The 12740-nt window shown below is 39.3% G+C and overlaps 1 protein-coding gene across 2 annotated transcripts in view; it reads right to left on the reverse strand.

Moving 5' to 3' along the window:
- LOC146370630 (obg-like ATPase 1) overlaps positions 1-12740 on the reverse strand; it is a 49483-nt gene that overhangs the window by 19705 nt on the left and 17038 nt on the right. For both annotated transcript variants that reach the window (XM_084954825.1, XM_084954826.1), the window contains exons 5-7: positions 4351-4526; positions 816-896; positions 353-450 (exon numbers count right to left, since the gene is read on the reverse strand). In XM_084954825.1, coding sequence (XP_084810951.1) covers positions 353-450; positions 816-896; positions 4351-4526 — 355 coding nt within the window. The remainder of the gene's footprint in view (positions 1-352; positions 451-815; positions 897-4350; positions 4527-12740) is intronic.

A 12740-nucleotide genomic window follows, 5' to 3' on the forward strand; every position in this document is an offset into this window, starting at 1 on the left:
GTTTTGTTTTGTCATTTAAAGCCTTCACTCTCTTTGATATCATATGGAAATGAGAAATTTTGCTGGAAATGGAGACCATATGCTCGTATGGGCTTAATGAAGTGCAGAGTCTGGGGCTGGGTGTTGTGTTAGAGCTTACTTAGTGCCACCTCCAGGCAGATTCTCTCACAGAGATATGACTGTTGTTGTCAGCAGGAGACCACAGTAAGTCTCACACAACGGCAAATGGGCACACGTTTAGATTAAACTAAGTAAAAATGAACGCTATTCCTTACGTAAGTAGAAGAAAAGCTCTTTAGTGATGATTAGTGAGAGCGATGAATCTGCTCCCGCCCTTCTTCGAAGTACTCACCATTTGTTCTTTCTTCTTATGTAGTCTTTCTCAGAGAGATTAACGAGGTAGATCATTGGTTTGGATGTCAAAAACAAGTATTTGTTCAGCACTTCGATCTGTAGAAAAAGACAGACAAGGCAAGTACTGAGAATCCACAACTTTCCAAAGTAGCCTTTGAGGACAACACAGAGACAAGCGAAGCCAAATCAAATTAGAGTCTGGTGTATAGGCTCTGTGGGGCGCAACTAGGAAGCCTCTAAATCAAGATCAGCATGGCCAGATGTCATTAGCTTGTACAAAAGCAATGTCAAAATATAACTGTGCATAATATTAACTTGTGATTTGCACAAAAAACATGTTGCTTGAAAAACAAACACAAAAAACAAAAGAAGAGGAAACAGCAGTTGTACTTTTAGGTCAGATGAAAAGATTAGCATGATAAATCGCGCCAATAAATGTGACAGCAACATCAAAGGCTTACCTCCTTGTCGTTCCAGTCGTGATAGTAGCGGATGTGTTTCTTTTCATCCACTACCCAGCTCTTGATTTTGCACATAATGTCCTGTATGGGGTTAAAATAGAATGAACAAGGAGCCATTAAAGGAGATGAAAAAGAATATAAACCCAGCAGGGTATGGGGTAATTATTTCCTAAATGCATGGCATCCTGATGCCAAAATGAACAATGGCCTTTGCTCGCATTCAAGCAGGAGTGGCCTATCTTTGACAGGGATGGCATGCACAAGACCCCCTTCCCTCCTTTAAATCATGACAAAATGCCTTCTGGGGTGTCTCTCTCAGAGTCTCAGCTTTATACATCAATATTCCATCGGGACTGTTTAATGAAAAGGATAGAGAGAGGAGACGAAATTGGAAAGAGCGGGGAACTAATTGGAAGTTGGTTAGTAAGGTGTAAATTATTGGTCCCTCCTCAGGCACTTTGCAGAATGTAGTCCTACTGAATAAGGACTAGTGAGGTACAGAGCTAATTATTCCGTGTTTCTTCTGGAGAAAATATTGAGCATTTCCAGCTATGTATGCCACATTCATTACTGAGGTACTTGTGGGTTGAGACCACAGGCAAGACTGGGTCTTGACAGGATCTGGAAGCGGAAAAGGGTGGGAAAATGGGAGGGAGGTAGTTATAAAATTTGTAATAAAGAAATTGAGCCTATTATTGTTGATCCAGCCCCACAGAAATTAGCGGAACACATTCTTTTTGTTCCTGTCAACTTGACCTCCCCCTTCATATAAAAACTCCCCCACCCCCTGCAACACTCCCCCTACCTCCTTTTCCCTCCCCAAACCCTTGCAGCACTTCACAATCATACTCCCTTTTGAAAGAACTGAGGAAAAAATCCTGCCAGAGCCTCAATTACACAATGGCAGAAAAAGCTCCACACACTGACCCCCAGCCAGCTGCATTCACTCTCTGCACATCTCTCTCCACAGGAATTCTAAAGGCCTTTTAGTCAGGCAGCCAGAGTGCAGCCAGCGGGAGAGAGCGCAGGAAGAGCTGCATACACTCCGCCCGCGCCGGCCCAAGTCTTCACAGAGAGATTAATCATCTGTGAAATGGAAACAGCAAACGGCCAGTGACACAGGCTGAACCCGCTCCAGGTTTCCCTCATCAGCTCGCAGCCGCCGTGCAGAACTCCTCTAACAGGCAGGTGTTAATAAAAGGCATATAGGTCCCACAGGGGTCAAACACATACGCTTGCCACCATGAAGCGCCGCTGGTGGGCCGGTTTCTTATTATTGTTTTGCAGGGAGAGGGAATTTGAGGATTCACTTGGACAAAAGCAATGAAACATTGTTCTTGTAAACACAGCACCAGCAAACATGTTTACATTTTTTAACAATGCATAAATTTGAGCCTTGTAGTGGTGCGTGCACATGAATTTAGCACAACAAAATGTTAGAACTTTTAGGAATTTGAACCTTACAGTAATTTCCATATGTCTTTATTTTTCCTAAATAGTATAACATCATCTGTGTAGCAGTGTTTTTTTAACAGTTTCGATAAAACTGCATACTGCTTCACAACTCAGATCCTTTAATCTCATGATGTCAGTCTTGTCTTTAAGGATTTTGTCTTGTTTCAGCAGGAAGTTAGGCTGATTTGTGTCACAAACTACAATTATTCAGTGTTGTCCTTTTGGTGTTATCTTATACTGCATAATTATATGCTGCTTTGCACAGTAGTTTTCTTTCAGAGTAATACACTATGCTGGCACTGTGTTTCTATATAACAGGGTAAAGGTCTGCATTTTTCTGCAAGACAACACTTTGCCCTTTCAATCCAACACTTGATGAGTGCAAACAGAAGCAAATTCACATGAACTCAATGCTGACCTTCTTCTTTTTTTTTAAATTAAGCATATTTTCAGTTTTGTAACACAGCGACTTGTGGGCTTTGAGATGCTTGATTTTATTTAAAATGCACTGCTGCTTTTCGTGCAAAAAACCCTCCCCTGATTTTTGAATTTTTAGGCCATGTTTTAACAAGAAACAGGGTGTATCATCCTGAATTATGTCATATTTACCACTTTGATAATCACCACAGACTTAAATAGTACAATAAGACACTCTCACATTTCAGTCCCATTAAATGAATTCTTTAAATCTGTTAGGAACAGGATAAAATATTTTCACACCACACGCAGACCTGTAGAGTCTATAGACAAATGAGTGCGACAAAGAAAATTAAATCCCATTTCAAAGGTCTTTCAAGCAATCAGCTTTTAAAAGGCTGCACACAATATCCTTTTTATTTCACATTATTTCGTGGCACTGCAAAAGAAAGAACGAGCACCATTGTTTCTACTAAACTGTACATTTTTAGACATAGTCTCGATGTGCTGCATATAGATGTTGAATTAGACGTGCGTACGTGTGCCTACACACAGCTGAACATGTCACACGCTAGGCTCAGCCTGTGAGACAATCACACAATCCCTCCCATCTAAAAGCTTAGTGCAGCCTTTGATAAGCACCATTCTTTGCCATCTAAAGAGGTCTTCTATAGATTCTCACTTGCCGACGCGTGCACAACCTTTGACAAGTAATGTAGATCATTTTTATTCATTGCCTAAAATTGTTAGCAATTATGTGCGTAAGCGGCCACCTGCCTAGCCTGAATGGCTCCTGTCTGCGGGGCTACAGGGGTGTGGGGAAGTGCTGCTGGCTGTAAGGGGGTGGGTGGGTGGGGGGGTTTCGTCTGAGGGAAACCAACCAGTCACGGGGGCCTCTGCAGCAGGTGAAATAGCCCCTCTCGTTAGTGTAATGAGTGGTCAGAGCCTTGGTGTGTTGGGGCCTGAAATTGGGCATGCTGCTCCAAGTGAAAGGCCAGATCCCCCTTGCTTGCTGGCCCATCCTAACCTGCTCCAATGATGGAAGGGCATCATGTGACATTTGCAACCAAATCATTGCTAAAGTTAGCTGCTCAGCCTCATTACCGGAACAATATAACCACCTGAGTGTGTGTGAGCATCCATATATATTTTGATCTAGCATCCAAGATGTGGATTCTTTTCTCATCTTGCCTTGTATTTTGCCCTGCACCACCGAGAACTGAGAATCTTCTGTCAAAGCATATTCTAAACATTTACTGTATTGATAGCAAGGTATAGGCATATGTGTCACCCACTATATGGCCTCACACAATTTCCCGAGCTGCTGTAGGTGTATAAGCATGAGACAGAGCTGTGCCATGATTTGAGTATTACTTTAGATGAAAAGAGCTGTGTGGAAACACTTTCATTAGCCCAGTGCTGTGACCCAGGGTCAGTAGCTGAATAAGTAACTCTCTATTAATGATTTCTACAGCAGAAAACCCCTGACCCCTGATCACTTTCAATCTCAGAAAGGGAAAAATGGGCCAGGGGGAGGGGTGAGACCTATTGGAGGGAGATTAAAAAAACATACTTTTTTTTTTTCCTTGGCCATGTGTGGGTGGGTTATTATTTGTGCCTTGCTGTGAGGGGGAGCAAAGGGCCTGCTGGGACATTGACTCACATATTCTGGTTTGAGTTTCTTGTCACTGCCTCTAATGGCTGTCTTCTCTAGCTTGTCAATAATAGGGCTGATCATCTCCTCATCCTTCAGCCTCAGCTCCTCGTGGATGATCTCCATGTCCCTCACTGGGTCCACTGTCCCCTCCACATGGATGATATCCTCATCATCAAAAGCACCTGCAGGGATAAGATACAAACACACAGGGAGAGCATCAGTATAAAGGGTTTTTTTTCTTCTTCTTAGAAATAACAACAGCACTGCTTTAGATGAACACATATAATCCAAACAGCAAATTGGGGTAACAGAATCAATGACATTGACTTTTTGGAAATCAAATGCGAAACAGTGATTAGATTCAGCCCAGGAAAATCCTTAGTTTTTGCAGAGAATATGAAAAAAAGGCATTCACATAAAAAAGCACAATGTCAGTCATAGAAATGCAATATTCAGGAATATATTTAATCTTTATTTTCAGTGTGTCAGAACAGTTAGAAACCAGCTCACAGTGTCAAGCCAAGTTCCACTAAAATTGGCTTTAAGTGCAACTAAAACAGGCCTGTCTGTCATTCTGCATGAAGTGGAGAGCATCTGGCCTTGCATTTCCTACTTCTCCGTTTTAAAACTATTAGCCATTTAGTGAAAAAAACATAAAAACCAACAAAAAATGCAGAAAACTAAGCATGATTTAGGAGAAAATGTCAGCATTCTTATATGAAAGAGGACAGCCGTCTTCTAATCATTTGCATCTTAGCTGTGGCTATGCTGGTGATTAGGTAATGAGACTGTGAAGCAGACCATTTAGCCACCAGCGGCTCTTAGGACTCCTTCTGATTCTTCAGCAGTGCTCAGGGTTTGGAGGGGGGTGGTGGCGGGTGGGGGTGGGGCTGGTGGGGTGGTGGTGGGTGGGTTGTGCATCTGGCACATGAGAGTGACAAGCCTTTAACATTAACATTGGTAACTGTAGTGGACAATTCTCCCAAATGTCTTGCAAATGTTTTCTTCAATTTACAAAGTACAGTTTGTGCAGAGCTTGTTTGACAACATGGCATGTTTGGGGGGGGAAGAAAGAGCACCTCACTGGTGTATTAATCATTCTACAGCACTGGGAACACTGCAGCGTGAAAACAGACTCAGTTCCAAACGAAACTTCTGCAGTTAATATTTTACTTAACTAAAAGTGTTGTGTTCTAAAGTAAGACATCAAATGGTCACAATTCTACAAAAACCCCCGAAAAATGTCCATGTATATATAAAAGTATTACATATCATATTTATATATGGCTCTTGCTAGATTATCATGAATGTTTAAAGTAGAATTTTACTCTTGCAGGCAAAAAACAGCAAACTATAAAAAACAACAACAAAATAACTTAACAATTTGAAACAAGTAAGCAAATATATTTTTTTTTCAACTGGCGATTGTCAGGAAGTCACAAAGGCTCCACTCTCTAGGCCTGTGTGTGAGGCCTTAACAACCATTCACTGATAATTACTGGAATTCTTTATAGCTGTACTTGAACACAAACAATGGAAATATCCACAACATGCACAAACAACTTTCTTTTGTTTTCCTTTTCACTCCAAGCCATGCATATTTGCTTTATTCAACAATAAATCAATTATCAGTTATTACATAATATGAATATGTTCAGTATTTTTACAGCCAGCCTTACATGAAAAGTGCTTCAAAATTGTAGGCTACTTGAATAATTGTACCCAAACAGATAGAGCGTCTTTATGAGACATTTTTGTAAACACTGTATAGTTAGATTTGAAATATAGCTGCACACATTGTCATATATCAGTCAACAGCAGCAACTCGTGAAGTTTCACTGAAGCATAATAAGAATCCCATCTCATTCAACAAGGAAGTGGCTGTCAGGTGAGTGATGTTTGGAATGTGTATATTTACCAAACTTTATCAACAATCAATATTCATATTTTGACACCTGAATGTGTGGAGAACTGTTGACAGGAAGGGCCCTTTGAGATAAAATCTCAACAAGTTCTAACAGTCACATATATGGGAAATATGGATGATTCATAGCTATGCACCACTGGCGTGATGAGCAACAGCATACCTGAGTTTCAGGTCTATCTTTACAATGAAACATCACCATATGTGACGCATGCAGATCACTTGAGAGGCTCCTAAAGAGAAGTTTGTTTAGTTTGAACTTTAAAATTAAAACAAATTGATGTCTTTGTTAAGTACACCAAGTAAACAGATGCATTATATCTGTTATTGCCACCCACGCATGGGCGTGTCCAGAGGAAGGGCACGGAGTGGCACCAACAGTCTAAATATTTTTTTCTAATATTTAATAAACAATTAAGAGTTAAAACTCTTTTGCGGCCACTTTTTATGTTATAAGTCAGAATAGGTAATAGGGCCAAACGTCATCCTGAAAACCCCCTTTTTCATTAGTACCTACGACTCGGATATTAATGTAATTAATATGCGACATGAACGCTTTAACAGTGGTCGAGAATATATCTGGTGCTGCTCTGTAGCCTTTTGTCAGACTCAGGGACCACGGTTTTATTATTTGTAGCCATTTCTCTTGTTGCCCAGTTTCAAAAATGTCGGTTTTGATTTTTGTGAACGAGACACTCTCATGAGTCATCGAGTGACGCTACTGACTAGCCAATCGGTGGCACGCAGTCTGACCATGTCACATTTTAACACCTGCTTGGATCACTTGGGATCCCGGTCCAGCAGGTACCAGAAAATACGTGATACCAGGTACTATTACCTAATGGAAAACCTGAAAACTCTGGCGAACTGTGCCGAGTCGATCCGAGTAGGTAATAATAGAAAAGTAGCTAAAATGGTGCTCAGTAGTTTGTTTTTTTAAAGTAAATGTTCTACACTGATTTTATTTTTGATGAAATATTCTGATTTCCCATGGTTCCATCTGCCTTGTTCTTGAATTTTAAATTTAAAAAAAAAAACCGTAGTAAAACATGATGAGGAAAATTAAGTTATATGCATATTAAGTATTTGTATTGGAAGGTTTTATTCTAGGTTGCATGCTCCAATGACCTTTTTGGGGAGCAAATGAAAGTTGGCAATTGAGCTTCTCTCCTGCCCCACAGTTTACATTGTTACAACTAGAAGGCTACACTGTAAACATCATACCGGTAAAGCATTCAAACTAGCATTACAACTGTTACGACTGTTAGCTTAGAGCAGCCTCACAATGCTGCTTTATAAACTTGACAAATAAGAGCCAGTTCCTCTGATACCAGCAATGAGCTTTTTCACATTTTATGCTGACTTTTACCAAAACCTCTGTACACGCAGAATATTATATCTTTCACTGTGTTAAGGAGCCATAAATCCTTGGTTTTCCATAAAAGCAAACTTTTGCAATCAAGCTCTACAAGAAAATGATAGACAACCAAAAAAAAAGCTACATCTTATTAGCCATGCAAGTCAACAGAAGCTGTAGACTTTTGTGCAAGCTGTCATCCTGTGCGTTGTCCTCATGGTGAAATGAACTTATTCAATTACTCTTTGCCTAATCAGGCTGTTTTGGTTCCTCTCCTCTTGCAGAGGTACTCCACAGTATAAACAGTTCACTTACGCCACACAGAAAGGGGCTAATCAGTGGAATTATTGTTTTGCTGCTCCAATTTACCAGCTCCCTGTTCAGCACTGATTGAATGAAAATTTGCTATTGTGTCTGCATGAACTCAGAAAATATAATGCAATGTAATCATTTTGTTAGCTGCAAGAATATACATACATTATAAACAATCATGATGTACAGTTTTGCACTGTGTTGCAGAGGGAAACTGTTCCTTAATTTTGCACATATTAATTAGAGCATAGAAGTTTACAAAGATACATCCAGTCTTGGCTGGTGTAGGTTTTAATTAAAGCATTAAAATGCATGTATGTTCCTATATGCCTAAAGTAAGCCCATTTTTTTTTAAATGTCTTAAGTAATTAACAATGTTTAAACTATTGTTATATATGTTAATAAAAAAGTAAATTCAAACAAGCTTTCAAGGAAGGAGAGCAGCTGATCACTCACTATTTAGTCATCAACTGCCACTCTCTGCTGACTACCGCATATTCCAAAATAATTTGCTTTAATTAATCTCGCCTAATTTAACATTTGCATCTACTCTACTGCCTTCCCATTCAAGGCTTAGAGCCCGGCAACAAATGCACAAAGTGAAAGAAAGGAGGGAAATCTGATGGGGCAATCTCCACAATTAGCCTTTAAAAAAATGGGTCGGGGCAGGGCTCAGTGAAGACAGCCCTTATGAAACTGTGGCGCCACACAAAACCACATGCAAGACAGTAAAAACACACAAAAAAAGAAAGAAGAGGTTGGAAAGGCCAACTTTCAGGAGTCAGGTTTGTCTCGCAGTTCAGTTTTACTGCTTCTTTTTAAATGGTGTACATTATGAAGAGACCATTAACAGGTGCTCCTTTATTGACAGAACAAAAGGATTAGTCTCTAGAGGTTGTGCAGTGTTCAATGGCTTGATTAGGGATCAGGCTAAGCTCTGTAAAATTACAGCAGCACTGCAGGCAGGTGTAGCCTGAGAAGATAGAACTCAAAGTGATATTTATAAATGAAAAGTATTTAAGAAGACAAAACCAAAAAAAACCAAAAAAACAGAAGAAACCTTTTTTTTTCTTCAAAACTTCACATCAACAAAATTCACAAATACCAAGTTTAACACAACACCAATACTTATCTGCCAGGTACACAGACGAGAAAGTCATCTGAGTCAAGTCAAGATCAATACTGATTGAGCTGCTTCCTCTGATGTTGCTACCTGGGAGGATATGTGGTCAACATAATTCAGTCAAATTACAGTATTCATTGACTTCTAACTTCCTGTGCATGTTTTCACATGCAAGATAGGTAAGAGCACATCTGAAGAACTTGCATTCCTCATGCTGCTCTTAAAATGTTCATGCAAACTCAGTGCCGCAATTCTCCTGGTATTCAGAGCAGTAAAAGCTATTTTATGAGTCTGTCAGGAAAAGCACATTATGGATGTCTTCCCGACATAAAAACACAGGCAATACACATACGGGTATTTATGTTCATTCAGGAGATATCTTCTTGACATTATTTTTAAGATGCATGAAACTGACAGCCATATCTGTAGCACATGGCTTCAGTAACAGTTTGTGGAAGATTCAGCCTTGTTTCTCGGCCAATATCAATTACGGCAAATACACTGGCTGCTAAAAAGCAGTTTGATTTCTGAAAATAGTGGGTTGTAGCCCTTCAGAGATATACTCATGTTTTCTACATGATTCCAGCTAAAAATAGATCATAGTCCTCAATAGTATGAATATCTGTACCTCACAGAGTGCCTCCAGTTCCTATGTAATCTACTGACAGCTGAAAAATCTAATGGTAAACTGAGTTTTAAAAGTGCATCTTTCCACCAGGTTTCATATCACAGAGTGAAAAAGTATATATGTGTAGGGAAAAGTCGTTCAGACATGTCTGATCCGTGTGCAGCTGAAAACTGAATGTTGTGGGTAGTCTGTTCTCCCGAACTGACTACAGACAGAAACAACGGTATTAATTCACTTATCATTAGCTTAACCTCTGTCATTTCATTCATTTTGTTAAACCGCTGAGCGTGAGAGTGCCTTGATTGAAAGGAACTGTCATATGCAGACCACTGTTGTCCCACATCATTCAGAGAACAAACCTTTTTAGATCCCTAACTACTATAGTGCCGCTGATTGCACAGACACCAGCAATTTCCTAACCAACCGCCACCTGAACAATGATGTGTTCAGCTTTCAGGCCCTCCAGCCTTTCAAAGGTGAATCATTTCACAGTTTGGAACGAGATCTCCATAGCAACTCCCTTTTGAAGGGTTTAGAATCACCATCCAATAATTCTATGATCATCGGGCCTTGCCATTCCCAGTGGTTCTTTTCACAGCGGACAGGCAAGGGGGGCATGGGGAGGAAGCAGGAAGATTCTACAGTCTATTTCAGGCAATTCATCTTGCAGGCCCATTAGAATTCAAAATATTGCGACCTTCAATCACCGAGCATGTTATCTGGAGCTGTGGTGATCTCCAGTCAAGATGGGTAGACATTTTTCTCTAATCATCCATGATGAGTGGAGGCTGACAAAAACTCTTCATTCTCGCTGAAGCAAAATGCTCATTTAAATGCTGTGACAGCACCTCGACACAGCCTGAAAACACACAAAAGGAGGACGATCCCACGGCAACTAAATGGTAGAGATTTTAAAGTTTGAGTATTGGTTAAAACAACAGCTTAGAAAAGCAAAGATTCGCATACATGTCAGGAAAGATTTTTTTTTATCACCAGTTTAAATGAACAATTATTACTTTTTACCAGTGAATAGAAAGAAAGGCAGGTGGCAGGACCCAGCAAGGCGGCTGTAAAAGGTGAATCATTGCAAAAGAATGGCGAGGAAAGTAGATCATTTTCTCCTTGTAAACTATTTAATCTGAATACAACACTGTGTAGACTTTGATTTTAATCCTATACGCAACTTGTTTTAATGTGCCAAAATTACATCTGATTTGTTTTTACTGTGTAGTTTTCAGCTTTAAATTGCTTTGTTTATCATCTACAATGCCTAACAGGGAATGCTTCTGTGTAACATTATTCCCAAACTCAAGCTGTTGTGCACTTCCCTAGAAATCTAAGGAGGCCCTTACAGGTATAAATGCTGTTAAAGGCTTCTACCACTTGTACAGGCTGTGTCATAGGCTCTACATAAATTTATTGTAGAAAAATAATTCAGGCGTGAAGGGGCCTCCACACTGGAATCAATTCTCAGCGATGTAGTGACCAGAGAACACAGAAAGTCGCTGACTTTTGGCAAATTATGGCCGGGTCCCCGGTTAGACTTTTGTCAACTCTGAGGGAAACCAATAAAGTGACAGTGATAGTGAAGGATACCCTGGATCAATATTTGACAAGATTGTAAATACAAGGTTGCCTAGGCAACTGGAGGTTGAAATTTTCCTCAGCAACCAACTTTTAGCTACAAAACAATGGTTCCTTTGTAGACGTCCCCTAAGTTTTACAATGATTTGTCCTGAAAATGTTTTTTTTGTTAATTTGTTTTGTTTTGTTTGCCTGTTTTTTGTTTTTCATAATGTTATATAAAATTGTTATAATAATATAATATAATGCATTATATAAATTTTATTTTTTGTTATTATTTGTTAAATATTGCTACTACTGCTACTACTACTACTAATGACATTTATTATTACTTGTTTTAACAGCATAGTGTTTTCACCCTTCCTTCTTGGTTTGGATATTTTTTAAGCTATTCAACAGTTTGGGAATACTTGTCATATGCGTTATTTTATAAATAACGCATATGACAAGTTTAGAGCGGGTCATCTACTAATCAGGAGGTCAGTGGTTCGATACCCGTCTTGTCCAGTCTGCACATTGAAGTATCCAAAATACGAAGCCTCAAGTTACACTTATTGGAGTATGAGGTGTGAATGGGCACTTTGAAGGCTCCATTAGAGTATAAAAGCACTGAATAAGTGCATTTACCATGTTGCTATTTGAACAATCTATCATTCAGCATTAATGGTGCCTTCACAGATGTTACCCATGTGCACTAACATACCCCCCATACCATCTGATGTTCCTTCCCTCTTTAGCAAGGAGGTGATTTATCAGACAACAGGACAGTTTGCCAATTCCACTTGCACTGAAGCTTATGCTCACTTACGGTAATTTCCACAAGCATTCTCGAGCCTGTGCAATGATTTCCAATAAAGAATATTATCTAGTTTAATGCTTTTCAATATTGAGTGTTAGCACACTGAGATTGCTCCAGATTCTCTTAGTCTGTTTATATTACGCGCCATTGATGATTTGACATTTTCTAAGCTAGTGAGAACATGACTGGACTCATTACGCTCATGTTACTGTTTAGCATAGCTTATAGGAAAAAGGGGGGAAAATCACCGAAAAAGACAAAAATATGTATTTTCTTTTAATGTTTATCTTTGTATCTTTTTATTACTTCCTCTGCATTCACCTACGTTGGCCCACACACTGTTAACAGAGTTCCAAATGTTTATGATGCTACTGCTATAAATTAAAAATTCCCACCAAAATGCCGTATGCTTATGTTTTTGTAATGTTTGCTAAAAGCTACAGCCCCCTGCTGTTTAATTGTTAATCAGGACTCGATGTTTCATAATGAATTTATATGGTTGTTTTTTTTATTTTCCATGGGAAAGGCAAGTCTGGAAGTATTAATTCACAAATGCTTTCAATATTAAAGCTGACTCACATATTGTTGCTTTACTTGTTCCGATAAGGGGGGAAAAATACACCTTGACATGAAAGAAAATAAAAGATATTACTCTAAAAACAAAATAGT

The sequence above is a fragment of the Perissodus microlepis genome, chromosome 16, assembly GCF_051167445.1.
Source record: "Perissodus microlepis isolate ML-2025 ecotype Zambia chromosome 16, ASM5116744v1, whole genome shotgun sequence".
Taxonomy (NCBI): domain Eukaryota; kingdom Metazoa; phylum Chordata; class Actinopteri; order Cichliformes; family Cichlidae; genus Perissodus; species Perissodus microlepis.